We start from the raw sequence: 21,455 nt of genomic DNA on the forward strand, positions 1-21,455 counted from the left end.
CTTCCGCTTACAATAACCATGAAGGCCACCATTAAAGCCTGGGAAGCTGCAACCAAATTGTCGAGTCCTAGTGTTGAGTCCTAGTCAAGCTGATATTTCACCATCCTCTTATCTCTTTCTCTCCTTCCTCACTTTTATGGTCTAATTGACCCTATGGTATGGATGACTAAGAGCCTTAAAACAGTAGAGGACATCATTAGAGTGGAAGAACTCCTCACCTTTGATCAGCTGAAAGCAAGACATGGCCTCCCCAACCCCATGCATTTCAGGTACAATTTCGTGAATTGGGGTAGAAACTCAGCCTTCTTCGGCTGTTGAAAATAAACGGATGAGGGTTTACCTAAAACGTTATCTGTGGCTTACAAGGAATTACTTAAGAAGACACCGCCTGCAGTGACAAGATATAGGGAGAATTGGAGTTCTAAAGTGCCTAACATTCAGGGGGAAGATTGGGATGATCTGTGGGAACAGCCTTTTAAGTACCTTGTGTCGGCTAGGGACAGACTAATGCAGTTCAAATCCCTCCATAGGATCTATTATACACCCGCTAGGTTGGCTAGTATGTACCCTAACTCCTCAGCTGAGTGTATTTTCTGCTGATAATGCTGAACACAACTTTTGGAAATGTCAACGGATCCAAGACCTTTGGTTGGAAGTTACTACTTGCATAACAGAAGAAACCACAGTTCCCATCCCAATGTCAATCAGGGTCTGTCTCCAAGGACTGGTAGAGGATGTGGTGCCTTCCAGAGCCCTCAGGACTTTGCTCAGCATTTTGTAATTCTATATCAGAAAAGCTATTCTTTTACATTGGAAAAAGCCCAGCGCCCTCACACTGCCATTCTGGAAGGGCCTGGTGAACTCAATGCTACCATTCTACAGAGCCACTTATGTTTATAGGGGTTGCATGAAAAAATTTTACAAAGTATGGCAAGTTTGGTTACCTCCATCCTCTAATACAGGATAATATCGTTGGGTCATTTCTGAGCAGAAGTGAGTCTGATTAATACTAGGGGCCCTCTTCACCCCTGTCTCCCCTTCATAGGTACTTAGGGGCCCATAAATTGGTATTGGATTAGTTTAGTACTTAAAAGTAGCCTTAGGTTCCATGGCCTTTTTCACCTTACAATAGCCCTGATGGTGTACTTGGAATTACTGTGACACTTTCTATTCAGGTAATTTCTTGGTGCATTTTTTGCCCTTAAACAATTGTAAATATGTACATACCTGATCACTGGATGGTTTCAGTCACTGGGGCATTCTTACATTAAAAACAGACCTAATGTGCAGGTACTTTCTATTTGCTAACAGTTTAAGTAGGTGCACATACAATACCTTCATGGAAAACAGGCTATGGCCAGAACAAGACAATTTTGAAGCTGAATTCAAAGAACTAAGTTATTTTATAAAAACTGCAAGCATGGCATGAATTATGTCCAATAAGGTGCCTGCCGCCTCCTAGACTTATCTCTATTATTTACATCTGACAGGTTTATTATGCTCCAGGAAGATAACTTCAAAAGCTCCAATTCTGCTTGATCTGACCTCAGCTCTTTCAACAGCAGAGTCGCTGGAACTGCTATGCCTGCCCCTCCACTTGTTCTGCCTATCTCAGAAGCCTTTTTATTATGTTTACAAAATACAAAGGCGTCCGCGAATAGGCAGCACAGGAGAAGGGTGGCTCTTGTAGCTGTTGTGTGCTTCTCTTCTCTCACAGCCAGAGTGTATCCCACGGAAGTGCAATAAACCTGTCCATATATATAATAGAGATAAGTCCTGGATGTGACATGCACCTAATTAGACTTAAAGTGGACGTAAACCCCCCCTTTTTTTTAATTAAGGCTTACACCTTGTACAGTATAGGATTTCATGTCATCTGTGCCCAGTCTTGCCACAAAGAGTTAATTCAGCTCTGAGCAGTCCTCTTATTTTTTTTTCAGTGAGATAAAAACTGACACACAGAGAAAGAGTCAGTTTTTTCCCCTTGCTGTGAGTGACAGGTGATTTACATATTTCATGCACGAGCCTGAGAGAGACATTCTGTGTACTTCAGATCCCCTCCTCCTTTCTTCTCCAGCTCTCTCAAAATTGGCTGCTCCACATGACAGCATGATTGGGCATGCTGAAGTCATGTGGTGACTTTTATGGGTTTTGACTGTATGTTAGTGATCATAGCAGAAGTTTAGTTTAACCAGTTGCCGACCGCCGCACGACGATGTACGTCGACAGCATGGCATGGGCAGGCATATGGGCGTACATGTACGTCCCTTGCCTCCCGCGGGTCGGGGGCCCGATCGGGCCCCCGCCCGGTGCCTGCGGCGGTCGGTTTTCGTCCGGGAGCGATCCGGGACGAGGGGGCGGCCATTCATTCATGGCCACCCCCTCGCGATCGCTCCCGACGAATAGAAATCCCCCGTAACATCACTTCCTCTCCTGTAATGTAAACACAGGAGAGGAAGTGATGTATTCTCTCCTCCGTGTCGGTATTTTTCGTTCCGACACGGAGGAGAGCGGATCAGTGAGTTGCACCAACACTCTACACACACAGTAGAACATGCCAGGCACACTCACACCCCCCCTTTACCCCCCGATCACCCCCCCAATTACCCCTGCCCCCCAGTCACAGTGACACCAATGTCATTTTTTTTTTTTTTTTTTTTTGCATTGGTGTCATTTGTGACTGTAATAACTGTTAGGGCAGTTAGGGTTAGCCCCCTTTAGTTCTAATGTACCCCCCTAACCCCCCCAATAAAGGTTTAACCCCGTGATCACCCCCCGTCGCCAGTGTCACTAAGGCTGGGTTCACATTGCAGCGGTTTATGAGAACGAATGTGATTCGCACCGCACTGCAGTGCAAATCACATCCGATCTCTGTGCGATTCGAGTTCAGCCATTCGCCGCACCCGCCGCACCCGCCACACCCGCCGCACCCGCCGCAAATTCGCACGGGACCCTTTTTTTGGCCCGCAGCAGAATCGGATCGCATGGGTGTTCACACCATGCGATCCGAGTTTGCAGATCGCACTGCGATATGCGAAATGATCTGGGGGTGTCAGTAACATTTCACTGACACTCCCATCAGTTCGCATAGGGCAGTGTGAACTGCCGCCGGGAGGCATGCGATGCGGGAACCCGCCGCGGATTCGCGGCGTTTCCGCATCGCTCCAGTGTGAACCCAGCCTAATAAGCGATCATTTTTCTGATCGCCGTATTAGTGTCACAGGTGACGCTAGTTAGGCAGGTAGGTATTTAGGTTCGCCGCAGCTTTTTATAGCGCCAGGGACCCCCATATACTACCGCATAAAGCCCCCTGATTGCCCCCTAGTTAACCCTTTCACCAGTGATCACCATATAACTGTTACAGGTGACGCTGGTTGGTTAGTTATTTTTTTATAGTTTCAGGGCACCCGCCATTTATTACCTAATAAAGGTTTAACCCCCTGATCACCCGGCGGGTGTCATTTGTGACTAATAACTGTTAGGGCAGTTAGGGTTAGCCCCCTTTAGTTCTAAGGTACCCCCCTAACCCCCCCAATAAAGGTTTAACCCCGTGATCACCCCCCGTCACCAGTGTCACTAAGGCTGGGTTCACATTGCAGCGGTTTATGAGAACGGATGTGATTCGCACCGCACTGCAGTGCAAATCACATCCGATCTCTGTGCGATTCGAGTTCAGCTATACAGATAGTATGGCTGAATTGGTGTCGCACCCGCCGCACCCGCCGCAAACTCGCACGGGACCCTTTTTTTGGTCCGCAGCAGAATCGGATCGCATGGGTGTTCACACCATGCGATCCAAGTTTGCAGATCGCACTGCGATATGCGAACTGATCTGGGGGTGTCATTAACATTTCACTGACACTCCCAGCAGTTCGCATAGGGCAGTGTGAACTGCCGCCGGGAGGCATGCGATGCGGGAACCCGCCGCGCATTCGTGGCGTTCCCGCATCGCTCCAGTGTGAACCCAGCCTAATAAGCGATCGTTTTTCTGATCGCTGTATTAGTGTCACAGGTGACGCTAGTTAGGCAGGTAGGTATTTAGGTTCGCCGCAGCTTTTTATAGCGCCAGGGACCCCCATATACTACCGCATAAAGCCCCCTGATTGCCCCCTAGTTAACCCTTTCACCAGTGATCACCATATAACTGTTACAGGTGACGCTGGTTGGTTAGTTATTTTTTTATAGTTTCAGGGCACCCGCCATTTATTACCTAGTCTCACTAGTGTACCCCTAAATTTAGGGGTGTCTACTTTCCAAAATGGGGTCATTTGGGGGGGGTTTGTGCCATCTTGGCATTTTATGGCCTTCAAAACTGTAACGCCCTTAGAAAGCCTGAAGGCGGTGCTTGGTTTTCGGGGCCCCGTACAAAAAGTCCCACATATGTGGTATCCCCGTACTCAGGAGAAGCAGCAGAATTTATTTTGGGGTGTCATTTCACACATGCCCATGGCATGCGTGAGCAATATATCATTTAGTGACAACTTTGTGAAAAAAAAAAAAATAAGTTTGTAATTTTCCCGCAACTTGTGGCAAAATATAAAATATTCCATGGACTCAACATGCCTCTCAGCAAATAGCTTGGGGTGTCTACTTTCTAAAATGGGGTCATTTGTGGGGGTTTTGTGCCATCTTGGCATTTTATGGCCTTCAAAACTGTAATAGGTAGTGAGAAGTGAACTCAAAAATTTACGCCCTTAGAAAGCCTGAAGGCGGTGCTTGGTTTTCGGGGCCCCGTACGCGGCTAGGCTCCCAAAAAGTCCCACATATGTGGTATCCCCGTACTCAGGAGAAGCAGCAGAATTTATTTTGGGGTGTCATTTCACATATGCCCATGGCATGCATGAGCAATATATCATTTAGTGACAACTTTGTGTAAAAAAAAAAAAAAAAATTTTTTTTTTGTCATTATTCATTATTCAATGGGCTCAACATGCCTCTTATCAATTTCCTTAGGGGGTCTACTTTCCAAAATGGGGTCATTTGGGGGGGTTTTGTACTGCCCTGCCATTTTAGCACCTCAAGAAATGAGATAGGCAGTCGTAAACTAAAAGCTGCGTAAATTCCAGAAAACGTACCTTAGTTTGTAGATGTGACAACTTTTGCGCAAACCAATAAATATACAATTATTGACTTTTTTTCCAAAGACATGTGGCTAAATACATTTTGGCCTAAATGTATGACTAAAATTGAGTTTATTGGATTTTTCTAATAACAAAAAGTAGAAAATATCATTTTTTTTCAAAATTTGCGGTCTTTTTACGTTTATATCGCAAAAAATAAAAATCGCAGAGGCAATCAAATACCATCAAAAGAAAGCTCTATTTGTGGGAAGAAAAGGACGCAAATTTTGTTTGGGTACAACATTGCATGACCGCGCAATTACCAGTTAAAGCAGTGCAGTGCCAAAGTGTAAAAAGACCTCTGGTCATTTACCAGCAAAATGGTCCGGTCTGAAAGTGGTTAAGAAATATACAGGAGAAAATGCATGTTGACAAGGGGAGTGTAGAGGTGAGTGGGGAGTCTACTGACATCACGATTCCACCCACCGAGCTCCAGACAACAGACCCACCCACAGAATCTGCATTTTTTTGTCTCATAACAGACAGAGAGGAGACATTTGACAAGTAAGGATACATGCAGGAGGCATGTATATCCTTATAGATAACCACTATGACAGTAGTTAAGAAAGGATGAGAGTGTGTTTACATCCACTTTAACTCATAGAGTGCCTGCACATTTTGCAAAATTGCTGAGTTCCTGAAATTCACCTTTAAGTCAGCTTTTGCTTCAGTTTTCTCCAGTATAACTAGAATCAAACAGCACCTGACTAACAAAAAAAACTGTTTAGGGTTTGCACTGAAATTTCATTTACTCTATAAAATGGGCTGAATCAGATAAATATTATTCTTACGCATCAGTGATATCTCGCTTTGTGTACACATGAATCACACCATTAACCATCTTCAGTCCTAATTTCAAGTCAGAAGGCATAGTGCTTGGATCACACACTTCATATGGGTGCTTGTGGGAGAAGGGAGGATGAACAGGGGCATCTGTTAAAGAAAAGTGTGTGTGTATTAATATCTTGTAATAGCTAACAACCAAATAAAATATAGTATATGCTGAACATGTTATGTAAAAAGCAGAAAGCAAATATATTATTCACCACATCATTTTATTATCTTGACATCTTAAAGTGGAACTTTATTTAGAAAACAGTCCTCATAGATGACATCAGGCTAGCCCCTTTTGCAGGTATAGCTATGTAAAAAATTAAACATATGTACCTACACTGTCTCACCCTACTTTGCACATGCTCAGTTGCACTCCATTTTTTAGGCATTTTTAGACACTGCTGAGTTTGTAGAGGCCGATCTGCTGACAGCCTTATAGCGGAATTCAGCCTTAAAGTGGAATTAAACCCTCCTATCTTTCAAAGCCAAGGGAGCTTCTTCTGTTTGATCTGCAACTGCCATGCTGCTGAACATGTTATCATTGATGACACCAGCCATTTGATGGTTTGACAGTTTGGTTGAGGACACAGGCAAATGTGACAGTTAGCAATCCTGGCATTCCAGGAATGTAACTGTTTTTTTAAAAATTTTAAATTGATGGGTTAAGTTCCGCTTTATGATTTACTGCTGTTTAGGGCTTTGGGCCTCAGCAAAATGGCACCCTCCAGCAAGAAGAAACAGGAGCAATGCTGGAGGCTATTTACAGTACACACTAATTTTGGTAACTTAATTTTAATGTGGAATGCATGTTCCTTGCCAACGAACATTATTTTTTATCAAGTTGTTATGGGTAAAGTTTCGCTTTAATTACCTTCAGCTACAGGAGTATCAGCTGTTTCTTCATTGAGTGGACTGTCCGGAGTCTCATCACTGAGCTGCTTAAGGTGTTGGGCAGTGGTCCTGAAAAAACTCTGCATGGACAGATTCATGTATTTCTGTCGAATGAATAAAGCCCGCACCACACTTTTAGCTGCATCCAACAAATCTGTAAATGGAACCTAAAGAAAGACAGTAATAAGACACTGCTCACACTTTACAACAAATTATGACTATAACTGACTAACATAACAGACCCTTGGACAAGTAATGAATTCCTTTATACCTGCTATTTCTAGATTATAGCTTGTGCTGGCTAACACTGCTATATGCAAGCACTTTTAGCAGAGAGATCAATTTTCCTCAAGATGACACATGCTTTAAATCTGGCAAACTTCAAAATTGTTTCATAACCATGGACTCCATTCACAGGACCAGATCGCATGTGGTATGTAGGTGTCCAGACACAGATTCCCTAAATGCCACATGCAATCCTGAAACCGTCAATTCACTATACCATTCTGCATTATTTACCCCAAAACGCTGAAACTGCATGGTAAATACTGCATGAACAGGCATTAAACTCAATTCACAGAAGGAAATAAATAATTAAATGCATGTGATAATTACGTAGTGATCGAGCCAAGTGGTAGTTGGGGAATGTGTACTGGTAGTTAAGGATCAAGGCGGCTGCCCGCTCCTTAACAACCACGAAACAACCACCTGCCTCCTTAGCAACCGATAAGTCATCAGTAAAAAAATGTTATGTAATGTATGCTGAATGTACAAAAAAAATAAAAATTACCGGCAATGAAAAATTAAGAAAAAAAACAAAGCGTGGGGTCCCCACCAATCCATACCAGGCCCTTCAGGTATGGTATGGATTTTGAGGGGAACCCCCATGCCAGTTTAAAAAAAAAAATTCCACAATCCTTACCAGACTCTTATACGTGCACTCTTTCCCTCAACCCTGGCCGGTGGTTGTGGAGTTCTGCAAGCAGGGGGGGCTTATAGGAATATGGAAGCTCTATTTAACAAGGGGTCCCCCAGATCCCGGCCCCCCTATGTGTACCCTTACTCATTCATCAAAAAAAAAAAAAGTGCAGTGTAAAAAAAGAGAGGAGGCAGTTTTTGAAAAGTCTATTATTGAAAAAACAAAAATAAAAAAAAAAGTCCCCCCAGTGTAAATCCATCATCAATCATCAACCCACCCCACTGAACACTGCCCTTATCAACTTCAAGTTCAATCTCAAAACACCACCGTTGATTAGGTCAGTGTTCAGGAGGGCATGTTGCAGAGCTAGGTGCTGTTTGTGTGTAACACCCTCACCGACTCCTACCTATCCTGCACAGCTTGTATGAGGTAGGTCTGTATACTTACCTTTTTTTTGTCCAGTCCAGTCACGTGAATCCTCAGGTCCGGCTCCCCTGTGTAACGGAGTGCTTGACAATGGCTGTAAACTACAGAAACCATGACATCACCTATAGTCTCTCATGACCCAGCCATTATCGGCTCTCCCTCCTTTACTCTGCAGCAACCACTCACTGACACAGGGGAGCTAGAGATGCAGGACCACGTGGCCGAACCAGTGACGATTAAAAATATGTAAGTACACAGATCTTTTTTATACAGAGTATGCAGGACAGGTAGGAGGAGGGAGAAGGGGATGTTTTTCTTTTTCAATACTTTTATTGCCAGTGATTTTTACAATTATAAAAAAACAAAAAACAAAACATATTTTCCAAGATTTACATTTTCCATGTGCAATAGTGTTTGTTGCAAAAAAGCATGTTAGATTAATTTACTCATATATACCAGGGTATCATGGGAGGAAATCTGTAGCCACATCACTTATACTGTATGTCCAACTGGCATACCAGCAACAGGCGTATTCCACCAGACATATCTCTAGACTCAACTGTTAGCCCCTGTACACACGGTCGGAGATTCTGCCAACCAAATCCGTCGGATTTTGTCCGTCAGATTTAGTCTGACGGATTGTGTCCGTAAACTGTTGCATACACACGGTCGGACTAAGTTGTCGAAAAATCCGATCTTTCAGAACGTGATGACGTAATTTCGTTACGATGGGACTACATTCAGGCTAGTAGCCAATAGCTTTGATGTAGGAATTTGATCTGAGCATGCGTGGCACTTGGTCCGATCAAAATTCTCTACACATGATCGGATTACGTCCGACCGGCCCAGTTGGTCGGGAAATATTTCCAACATGTTGGAAAATTGGGTCCGACGGAGATTCGGACGGAATCAGTCCGATGTATACCACACACAGTCGGATTATCTGACGACACAGTCCGATAAGATGCATTCCGACGGATTCTCCGACCGTGTGTACGCGGCATTAGAAAGTAACCAAGATTGGTAGAGAGAATCGAATGAAGGAAACATTAAAGAAGAAAAGTAAGAAATTAAAGCTGAAAGCTGAGACAGAAAACCTAAAAGATAAAACTAACAGTTTTTTCTTTCCTATTGTCTGCATACAGTGTTGGCTCCCTCTGAAGGACAGCAGCCGCCTTTTTTACCCCATCATCTCACTCTATGGACTAACTGATAATGAACTACTTATAGTCTTGGTTGCTCTTGGTTGCATTGTTTTTTTTTTTGCGCTAACAGTTATTGATACCTTAAAGTGGTTGTATACCCAAATTTTTAACTTTTACCTACAGGAAAGCCTATAATAAGGCTTACCTGTAGGTAAAAAAAATATCTCCTAAACCTGTACGGTTTAGGAGATTTTCCCTTCGGTATGCGCCGCTGACTGCAGCGGCGCATGCGCACAAGGGGATTCTCGGTCTGAAAATCCGGCAGTGGCCGGCCGGCCGTAATGAAATCTCCCGCGCGCATGCGCGGGAGTGACGATATTGCGGCTCCGGCCACTCACAGCGGCGGAGCCGCGATACCCGGAAGAAACGCCGAGGGAGCATGTCAGCTCCCTTGGCGTGGATCGGGCCAGATGTCGGGGCCTCGTTCTAAGGTAAGTATTTCATAATGAGCTAGTATGCGGTGCATACTAGCTCATTATGCATTTTGCTTTGCAGGTTTAAAAAATAAAATAAAAATTGCGGGTTTACTACCGCTTTAAGGCATTACTGGTCGTCTCCTGAAATATACTGAATCCAAGGGTCCCATGTTTTTTAAATAAATCCCCTGTTCGTTATCTGCTATATGCAAAAAACCTTTACTGGTCCACCACACAAAGTCTATAGGATATCATCCACAAATAAGGCACATTTGTCCTCTTGACCGCCAAATACAATACCCTTAACATCAGGATGTTTTCTAATCTGCAGGGCCAAAGGTTGCAAAGCAAAGATAAATAGTATTGAGATAATGGACACCCTTGTGGAGTGCCATGAGATATCCCGAAGCTCTGAGATTTGTACCTTTTGATAGTTAAAGAAGCCATGGGATTAGAGTATAATATGCACAATATCCCTCTTAATTTAGAACGAAATCCATACATTTCCAGAGTATAAAACAGATAACTCCAAGAGAGGGAGTTGAAGGCCTTTTGCAGGTCTGGAAAGAAGCATGCTGTGTTTCTTCCCACCCCCATCCCAGTTGAAGTGTATAGCTGAAAAAATGTTGATGACTCTTCTCATTTCTTCGGATGCTTGCCAACAAATCCCACCTAGTGCGGATGTATATATTTTGATAAAAAGGAATTTCCTGACAGACTCCACAGCAGACTACTTGTGGGTAAACCCCACTTCCCCTCCAATGCTATAGGACCCCACTCCCATACATTTGAGCTCACCACTAGAGACTGCATTCCTTTTTTGTCCTCCTCTGTGGATCTACAAACAATGCACTTCAATTTTTCAGACGTCCAAATCGATCAAGGTTGTTGTTGGGTATACATCCTAGTGGTGTGAAGATAGCCCAGGGCCCAGCCATAGGTGGGTGTGCGGCTCCGAGACCCTATGTCCACTGGTGGAGATGGCCTTTCATATGCCCAGACGAGGAAGAGGTGGATCGGATGGCAGATCTGAAGATTTATCTTTCCTCCATGGCAGAAAGTTTTTGTATGTGCTCGTCTGTCTCTCCCTCAAGTCTCCTCCCTCCCTCAAGTCTCCTCTTTCCTGAAATTTTTGTTTCTTTTGCTTTTTTGCTTCTGTGGTGCCTGGAATGCAGGTGCGTGCCAGGACACTGCTCACTCTTCCAAGTTGCAGCCAGGTGCTTCTCCGCGCACATGAGCAGGTCATCATTGCGCAGGTGCAGACGAGGCACGGCAGTGATGTCATTTCGGCAGGGAATTTAAATCTCTGCCAGCCCCTGTCATATTGGGTATTGCTGTGGACAACTTGCTACAGCTCCTTCGTGCACCAGGCTTCCAGGTGAAGGTAAGCTCCAGCCTGGAGCGATGGTGCAGGCTGAGCGGGGCGTCTAAGATGGCTCTTAAAGAGGAAGCTACACTGCATTTTGCATTCCTTTCTCCTAGGATGAGTGAGTGTTCCTACAAAGCTGCAGGATTGACCTATTCGTCGCCAGGTTGCCATGGACAGGTCACCTCCTCCGTGCGGCCAGCCCTCATGCTCTAGGTTTGTGGGGTGTGAGAGTGGGTTGGCTAGGTCCACACTGTTATGAACATATCCCCTAATGTCATGTTTTGTTTGACCTTCTCCTTTTAGCCCTTCCAGGTCAGACTGTCAGTTTACTGTCCAAAATGACAGGGACCTTGCCAGGCCGCAACATCAACCTTCCTCATCCAGGTCCAAACATGACTCTCTGTCTAGGACCCACCAGCAAAGGAGATGTTCCCATTCCTCCTCCAGACACTGCACCCACCGCTGTGGCAGCTGCTCTGATCACAGAGCCTGCTGGGGATGTGAGTGATGAGTCCCGGAGGATAAGTCACTGTGTGATTCATGTTATGCCCAGGCGGTCGGGGGAAAAAAAGAGACGGAAAACCAATAATTGGAGTCTCTTGTTAAGCGTGTGGTGCACCAAGCCCTAAAGGAGTGGGATATAACCCGCATGCAGCGCCAGTCCACCACTCTATCTGGTTTCCTGGCTGACGATGCCCAGGAAGATCCGGGCCCATTCCAGCCTTATAATGCCTCCCGTGGCTCTTCAGATAGCGAATTGAAGGGAGATGATTTTGACGGTGGCTTCGGCTTCACCCTCATTTACCCACTAATTAAGGCGGTCAAAGCTAAGCAAAGAAAGTTCTTTAAGCACCCGCTCCTTTCCGAATTGAAGGATATCATTGACGAGGAGTGAAGTAAGATAGACAAGAAGACTTCTATGTCAAACAAAACTTCCAGATTATACCCCTTCAAGGCAAAGGAAGTGAAATCTGGAAAATGCGCCTCTTGTAGATGCAGCATTGATGTGACTGGCCAAACACTTACCTAAACACTTGGCCCTCTTCCTTTAGAGGACACTGTATCCTTCAAGGACAAGCTTGAGAGGAGAATAGACCAAGACCTCAAGAGAATTTACGGGCTAACCGGTATGGCTTGCAAACCCGCCTTGGCCCTCTTGGGTACATCGAAGGCTATGGAAGCCTGGACAGAAAATGAAGACTCCGTGCTCAAGGGCATTCCAGAAGATCTGGCCAGAGGCTCGGCAGTCCAGTAATTGAAACGGCAGTGGCCTTCCTGGGGGAAGCTTATATCGATCTGATCCGCCTGTTGGTCCGGACTATGTTATCCTCGGTCACGGCTAAGCGGCCCTATGGTTGCACCCTTGGCTCGCTGATCCAGCGTCTAAGCAGGCCTGGTGTAGAATCTCCTTTGAGGGGCCCTTATTGTTTGGTAACAGGCTGGATAGTGCCATAGCCCAAGCCACAGGTTTCCTACCCCAGGTTAGGCATCTGTTTTGTCAAAAGAATCCAAAGTGCAGAAGACTCAGTACTAAGCATTCAAGGGAAGCATGCTCTTACAGGCCTGGCTGAGATTTCAGAAGGAATTGGAGCAGAGGTCAGACATCTTTCCAAAAGTCTGCTAAAAAACAGGCGTCCACTGGATGAGAGCCGGCTAAGTCATTTTGAGATTGGGCCCGCCCAGGCAGATCGGGTACTAATGCATCTGCTTCTCTTCTGGCACGTCTGGGTGGCCTCAAACTACTGGACCATTTAGGGAGGCACAGTGGTGTAGTGGTTAGCACTCTCACCTAGCAGTAAAAAGGGTTGCTGATTTGAATCCCAACCACATGTGCCTGCGTGAGTTTCCTCCCACGCTCCAAAGACATGCAGGTAGGTTAATTGGCTTCTGTCCCAAATTGTCTCTAGTATATGAATGGGGACCTTGGATCGTGGGCTCCTTAAGGGTAGGGAACGATGTGAGTGTGCAATGTACATGGATAGGGACAATTGTAGACACTCACTCAGGTTGAACTGGATGGACTGGTGTCTTTATTCAACCTTACTAACTATGTAACTATGTAAGACGGTCTCCATAGGCTACACATGGTCCTTCACCAGTACTCCTCCCTCCAGATTTATCTCCACCCTGCTTCCATTTTCAGAAGAAAAGAAGCAGGTGTTACTGTCCTACGTGGATTTACTGATAGTACAAGGAGCCAAGGTGCCTGTCCCAAAAGGCAAAGAGATTCAGGGGGTATACTCCTCTCTCTTTCTTGTGCAGAATAAAAACAGTTCATGGCACCCCGTGATAGACCTAACTTACCTAAACAAAATTTATAAAATATGAAAGATTCAAAATGGAGACTTTATCTACCATCCAACAACCTGTGCAGCCAGGCGATTGGCTAATCTCAATCGACTTAAAAGATGCCTATTTTCATGTGCCTGTGGCAGAAGAATTACACAAATACCTCCGGTTCAGAGTTGGGTAAGAACATCTACAGTTCACTTGCTTCCCTTTTGGGTTGACAACCTCACCCCGGGTCTTTTCAAAAGTTCTTCCGGCCGTAGTGACCCTCATCAGAACAAAAGTGGTTCGCTTGTACCACTATCACGACGACCTCCTGCTACTGTCCCAAGACAAGAAGCAGCTATTGATCTACAAAGAGCAGGTTATGACCACACTGCTCAAGTTTGATTGGCTCCTAAACTTAGAGAAAAGCCAACTGTAACTATTTCAGCACCTGGTATACCTAGGGGCCCAGTTCGACACTGTGGAAAGCACCATCTCTCTCCCAGTGGAGAAGATCCCAGTTATCCGAGGGAGAATCTGACAGGCTCTGAGCTCCTCATGCCTAAAGGCCTCACAGTGCCTAAAAATTATCAGCATGACGGTCTCCTATGACCCCCATGGTCAAATGGTCCCTGTGGAGGTTATGCCCTTTCCAGACAGGCTTTGTCTGTTAGTGGATCTCAAGGGGATGGCAATCAGTCCATTCACATAAACTCAATGATAAGGAACAGACTCTGGTGGCTTCAGTGCAGAAATCTACTCACCTGCCACTCCATTGCCCCCTTTTCATGGGTCACAGTCACGACCGATGCCAGCGGTGCTGGTTGGGGGAGCCCTTTGCAGGTCAGAACTTGCTCAAGGCAAGTGGAATGCACCACTTCACAACCCGGGCTCAAACTTCCTGCAACTACGAGCAGCCTGGTGTGCCCTTCAATTTTTCACTCATCTCCTAAAAAGCTAGTCAGTTTTACTGAAAATGGACAACACCACAGTGGCCTCTTATGTGAAGAGGCAAGGGGGCACCACGCTGCTCCAAGAAGTCGAGCCCATCATGTCCTGAGCTCAGAAAAACCTGACCAATATTTCAATGGTCTTTGTCCCCGGAGTCCAGAACGTCCTAGCGGACTTCCTGTCTTGCACACAGTTAGACAAGTGGCCTCATCGCGTGCAGATGTTCGAATGGATCCTGTCCTTGGGAGTCAATACCTTAATAGACCTATTTGCATCCCCCTGCAACTTCAAAATCAATAAGTATTACACTCGGGGCTGTTGCAGCCAGGCCTTCTGAGTAGATGCACTGACAGATTAGTGGAGCTTCTACGGGGCATACGCCTTTCCCCACTTCTGATCATCCTCAGGTTCTTACGGAGACTCCAAGTGGAAGCAGTCAAGGTGGTAGTGATTGCACCTTACTGGCCGTACAAGCCATGATTCCCCTCCTGACACAGCTCAGTTTCCAGGACCCGGTGCCTCTTCTTACCAGGCTGGATCTTCTTTCTCTGGGGGCAGTCTTGCACCGTGTCCAGCGTCACCGAGACTGATGGTCTGGTTCTAGGGAGGGAAAGGCTGGAATCTTTCAGGTGTACTTCAAGAGTGATTTTTACCCTCATGAGCTAGAGAAAAGTGAGCATAAATAAAGTCTATGAGTATATGGGCCAAGTTCGTTGAATCCTCATGCCCTATGGGCAGATCGTTCAGGGATCCAGGAGTCCAGGATATCCTCGGCTTCCTCCAATCCGGCCTAGATCTGCCTCTATCCATCAGCTCTCTCAAAGTTCAAGTCTCAGCTCTGTCAGCTTTCTCCTAAACATCATGGGCAGTACACCCTTTAATCCGCCAGTTCTTCTGTGGGACGACAAGACACAGACATCAAAGAAGACCAAGATTCCTCAAATGGGATCTTCCTCTTGCTCTTCACTTGCTGACTGGTCTCAGTACTGCAAGATTCACTCTATATCAAAGATTTGTCTGCACAAGTTGCCTTCCTAGTTGCCATCACTTCTGCCAAAGGGGTTTCGGAGATCGGGTCCTTGGGTCATGAAGAACCTTTCCTGACTTTCTTTCCAGACCAGGTGGTCCTCATTCCTATGCTCAAACCCCAAAGTTACTTCAGTGTTCCATGAGAACCAAGAAATTGTCCTACCTACATTCAGGACCCCGGGGCCCTCTTAAGGTTATCCTCTGGATGTAGGCGAAATACTGAAGGAATACCTGCAAGTTACTTCCACCTTTAGATGTTCCATCTACCTGTTTATCTTGCACTCAGGTAGTAACAGAGGGAAGGGAGCTTTGTCTAGAATGATTGCGGCTGGATCATCCAGTCCATCCAGAAAGCCTATAGGGCCAAGGGCTTAGCTTCTCCAGAGGCGGTGACAGCACATTCCACCGGGGGTATGGCGGCGGCGTGGGCAGCAGCCCGGCATGTGGCTCCAGATGTCATCTGTAAAGCGGTCTCGTGGGCATCCACTAATACCTTTATGGCACATTATTGCATAGAGCCTGCATCTCTAACTTCTGTGAACTTTGGTTTAAGAGTCCTGTCAGTTGATGGGCTAAATTAAATTTTTTTTTGCTCAGCATACCCACCCGTGTGGATTGGCTAGATTTTTCCCACATGTAGTCTGCCATGGAGTCTGTCAGCAAAATGGAACATTTATGGAACATTATTGATAATGAATTCTCATGGACAAGATTTTGGTGATGGTTTTTAAAGGGTTACTAAACCCAGGACCCTGCATTCACTATATCTGGTCTCCCACAGTACACAGAACATGGAAATGCAATAGTTTTAGTAATTATAAACTGCTAAATACCTTTTCTCACCAGCAGTTAGAGCATTCTTATGACTTCTATCAGTGTCTGGTTAAAGCTTGTAAGAGGAGTTTTCACTCTGCTCTGACTGTCCTATTCGGCTGCAGGACTACTGACCCTCTGTCTGGATAGTGCGGATTGACCCTGTGCTGATCACATGCACTCTCCCAAGAAAAAAAAACTCTCTAGGAATGCACACCAAACTGAGCATGTGCAGCTCGTCCCCTAGCCTCTGTTCTATCAGGAAGATCAGACGAATGTGGGTTAACAGCAGGGCTGAAGCTAGGGGGAGCATGGGGGCGCCTGTCCCGGGTGAAGCATTTGGGGGGGGCGCCGCCAGGGGTGCCACCTCAACTCGCACTTATAACCGCTGCTCTAAGTGTGTCACTACTGCCCGATCAAGTGTAATGGACAGGTAGTGCCCGCTGCATAGTTTGCCAAATACCGCTGAATCACTCTGCTCCTTCCGCCGGCACTATAGAAAGGAATTCCAGAGTGATGCTTCAGCTACTGTTGCTATGTCGCTAAGCAACAGTAGCTGAGGCATTCCTCTGGAATGCTTTACCCACGGCAGAGTGCTGTGAGGTCTCCCTCCTAGTCCTACCCAGTGGCCAAACAGCAATGTCTTCTCTGCCTAGGGAAGGGGAGGCTTAAAAGAAGGCCTTGAACTGGGGGGGGGGGGGGGGTGTGCAGGGGGGGGCCCTGGGCTGGGGGGTTGCAGAAGAGGCCCAGGACTGGGAGATGCAGTGAAGGCACTAGAGGTCCTGGACTTGGAGGAGAGTACACAGGAGGCCCTGGACTAGGAGTGGAGTACACAGGAGGCCCTGGACTAGGAGTTGAGTACACAGGAGGCCCTGGACTAGGAGGGGGTACACAGGAGGCCCTGGACTCGGTAAAGATCACAACCATGTGGTTAGGATCCGCTCACATGCCTGGTGAGCTGCTAAGAGCCTGAGCTGGACACTCCCTCCCCCTCCACAGTCCAGTGTTTCAATGAGCACTGGTGGGGCAGAGCAGAGCCAGAAACTGACAACCACTAGCTTTGTGCTCAGGAAAGAATTACTCAGTTCTAAGCCTTAGAGCCAGCCAGGGGGACAGATGCAGAATCTACCTAGGTAAGTATGATTCATAAATAAATCTCCCATACTTCTTTTAATTACCCAACTCTTTCCTGCAGTCTGGCCACATGTCAATTAGGCCTCATTCACAATGAGCATATGCGTCCATGCTCAGATGCATGGAGTTCTGTGTATCCATGTGCAGGCAGTCCAGTCAAAGTCAATTGGGACACAGCAGCTGCATGAACATAGTTGAATGTCAAAATCTGACATGCAGACAGGAAGGGATGCATGAATCCAAATGCACAGTGTCTGCATTCGGATCTGTGCACCCACTTTTATAGGTGAAGCTCTCTGGTAGATGCAGCCAAATGTGGCTCAGCATACAGGACCTGTCTCAGCGCCTGTCTGAATGAGCCCTTAGGGGAATTTATCAAAACAAGAGAAGACAGAATTTGGAACAGCTGTGCATGGCAACCAATCAGCTTATAGCTTTAATTTTTAAAGCTGAACAAGCTGAAGATATAAGCTGCCATGCACAGCTGTTCCAGATTGTGACTGCACCAGTTTTGTAATACTTACCTGAGCCCTCTCTCCATCCAGCGATGTCCACGAGAGTATTAGCTGTCTGATGACTCATACTCCTGATTGGCTTTTGGCAGTAGCAGGAGCCATTGGCACACACTGCTGTCAATAAGAACCAGAAGACAGAGGTAGTGGAGTCAAGCCATGGCTCCGTGTGTATATGGACACACAGGGCTCGGGGGTGTGCCTGTTTGGATGCCCCCATAGCAAGCTGCTTCCCGTGGGGGCACCCAGAAAGAGGGAGGGGCCAGGGGTGCCAGCGTGGGACTCAAGAAGAGGATCCAGGCTGCTCTGTGAAAAAACCTTACACAGAGCAGGTAGGTATAACATGTTTATTATTTAGGAAAACAAAATTTAAAAAAAAACAAGAATTTAATATCACTTTAAGGTTAACTGTTTGTGGTAAAGGATCTGCAATAGAACAGTTTTATGTTATTAAAATGAGTATACTGAGGTTTATACTGTCGTACTCACTTGTGCAACATTAAAGCGGAAGTAAACCCATGGATTTTACAGTTTCAAAACACAGTTACATTCCCGACATTCTGGGAATGCTAACTGCACATTGGCTGTGCTCTCAACCAAATTGTCAAACCATCCAATGGCTGGTGTTATAATGGATCACATGTGCAGCACTATGGCAGTTAAAGATTAAACAGAGGTAAAGATGGCAGCTTCCCTGGCTGAAAACGATAAGCGGGTTTACTTCGACTTTAAAGCATATGGCCCTTTAAGTCCCTCCCACTGTTGATGCACTTTTGGCCCTGCGCCACTATATTGCCACATATCATTTTTCTTGGAGGGGGGTGGGTGGGGGGGAAAAAAACTGACCCGAGTGCCAGATGTGCTAGCTACACCACTGGTTAACAACAGCGGGTAAACTGCTTACCGAGGTTTGACTCTCTTATCTGTACAAGAAAGCAGTCAATTGTCAGGCTGGGTCAGAGAAGCAGATGGAACTTCATCACATCTAATCTCCCATACTAATTCTAGAAAATTAAAAATATTGTTGGCTTCTGTCAATTTATATAAAACCTGGTCTAAAACATGGTGCTTGTGAAAAAAAAAAAAAAAAAAAAACACTGTTCTTATGCTCAGTTTAACTGGGGGAAATTAACAAAGGGTGGTGCAAGTTTAATGCTTGCACCTATCTTCTAATTAACATGAGACGTGCAAGTCCCTTTGTTAATTAGGAGCGAATGGCTTTTCCTCCCTGTTGGGTTTCTAAGTAAACCAGGCCAAATCCCGGGCACTAAACGTTTCTCTACCAGACGCTACCATTCAGAGGGTGCAAACCCAATTCTCCTTTGAATGGTCCAACTCCATTCTTTATCTCAGGATTAAATAATAAATATTCGGCTCAACTGATATCGCCACATCTTCCGCTCCTTGAAATATTGAACTGTCCTTTATTTCCCCAGGTTTGGAAAATCTCCAGAGCTATCACTGGTGGTACAGTAAGGCCTTGATGATGGTTCGATCCTTACTGTCCCCCCCCCCCCCCCCGGAGCATCGTCACCTTCCAATATCTTAAAGACACATATGGTATTCCAGACTCTGAGACTTTTCATTACCTCCAAATTCGCCACCTGTTGTAATCCCTGACAAAAAAACATGACTGGTCAACGACCGGAACAGCATTTGAAACCAGATGTGGGACGTCCCCCACAACACAAAGCCTCATTTCTCTTTTATACTCCTCTATTCTGAGCAATTTAAACTTGCGTGCCCCATCTTACTGCTCCAATTAGGAAAGGGACTTTGGCACCATGTAAACCCCTGAGACCTGGCATAAAATTTGGGAAGCACTATTCCATTCCAGAAAACTCTTTCACGGTCTTGTCTCTGTGGTACTTTACCCCGGATAGAATTGCTAAATGTCTCCCTACATATTCTTCTACATGCTTTAGGGGATGCTTAGACCTAGGCAGTATGAAGCATATATGGTGGACATGTCCTAAGGTCAAAAGATTGTGTATAAGAGTCTACAACATGGTCAACTCGGTGTTGCACATAAACATACAAAAAGACCCTTGGGAGGCGCTACTAAACGAGAGCATGCTCTCGTGACTCATATTCTTGACCACGAAACAGACGATTGCGTGGAAAATGCCTAATTCTCAACTGCGACTAAGTGAATGAGAAATTGATGGCAATTCTAAATGGCAAACATGATACATTTCTGCATATTTGGCAGCCCTGGCTAGAATACTTCCCATCAACACAACCACCTACACGCTTTTCCCTTCTCCCCACCTTTCCCTTTTTTTTCTCTCTCCCCTTTTGATTTACTAATTTATTTTTACTTTTATTTTATTTTTGTCTTCTTTTCTTTTCTCTCTCTCTCTGATTTTCTCTGCCTTGGAACTGGTATTTTGCCCACAAGCTTGAGTGGTCACATAGATAACTGCACAGTTAGGGCGGCACAGTTGTGTAGTGGTTAGTACTCTCGCCTAGCAGTAAAAAGGGTCACTGGCTCGCATCCCAACCATGACACTATCTGCCTGGAGTTTGCATGTTCTCCCCGTGCCTGTGTGGGTTTCCTCCGGGTACTCGGGTTTCGTCCCACACTCCAAAGACATGCAGGTAGGTTAATTGGCTTCTGTCCAAAATTGGCCCTAGTATATGAATGGGGACCTTGGATTGGGGGTAGGAACCAATGTGAGTGTGCAATGTACAGGGATAGGGACAATTGTAGACACTCACTCAGGTTGAACTGGATGGACTGGTGTCTTTATTCAACCTTGCTAACTATGTAACAATAACTGAATGGACTTTTAGTTCTATGGTCCCCAGCTGAAGGGCCCCCATTTTTTTTTTTTGGGATGTGAAACGCATCACAATTTCAGGAATGGCTTAGTTATTCAATTGCCTATTTAATGTTGACTTTTCCTATTTCTACATCATTTGATCAATGTATAATACTTGCAGAGAGAAACTCTCTTTTGAATTTGCTTCTACTACTGTATAACCTTATTGCACTGTAAATGTAAGTGCCCATTTTCTTTAATCTTTTCAATAAAATTCAAGTAAAAGAAGCCTGCAACAGATTTATCATTAATGCGTGCACGCCACAAACACCAGTTTCCTGCGCCATTATACTGGCACAAGAATTTTTGTTAATTCCCTGGAATGTACTTACTTAAAACTGTGTATTTTTTAAGAGCTTTTTACCATAGGACTCATGCACACTGGTTTCTTGTAAACACTGTTTATCCTGACAGGATAGTTACATAAACATAAGTGCTCATTCAATAAGTAACTAAATATCCAGGTGAAATACAATGGGGTTGATTTACTAAAGGCAAATCCACTTTGCACTACAAGTGCACTTGGAAGTGCAGTCGCTGTAGATATGAGGGGAAGATCTGAAATTGTTTAGTTTTTGGGGTTGTCCAAATTACATTGATTTATGTCCCTTAGGGTGGGCCCTGGGCCCCCATACTCGTTTTAAGGCCAATAACTGGAAGATAAGCCAGCCAAGTGGGGACTAGCAAAATTAACAAGTCAGTTCCCATAGACTGCAATGGTATTTGTTGTATAACGT

At 45.4% G+C, this 21,455-nt stretch overlaps 1 protein-coding gene across 1 annotated transcript in view; it reads right to left on the bottom strand.

Moving 5' to 3' along the window:
- LOC143982517 (AMP deaminase 2-like) overlaps positions 1 to 21,455 on the bottom strand; it is a 235,981-nt gene that overhangs the window by 171,360 nt on the left and 43,166 nt on the right. Inside the window, exons 6-7 of the mRNA XM_077481331.1 lie at positions 6,826 to 7,012; positions 5,912 to 6,053 (exon numbers count right to left, since the gene is read on the bottom strand). Coding sequence (XP_077337457.1) covers positions 5,912 to 6,053; positions 6,826 to 7,012 — 329 coding nt within the window. The remainder of the gene's footprint in view (positions 1 to 5,911; positions 6,054 to 6,825; positions 7,013 to 21,455) is intronic.

The sequence above is a fragment of the Lithobates pipiens genome, unplaced genomic scaffold, assembly GCF_037356315.1.
Source record: "Lithobates pipiens isolate NorthernLeopardFrog02 unplaced genomic scaffold, aLitPip1_a1.2 Scaffold_16, whole genome shotgun sequence".
Lineage (NCBI taxonomy): Eukaryota > Metazoa > Chordata > Amphibia > Anura > Ranidae > Lithobates > Lithobates pipiens.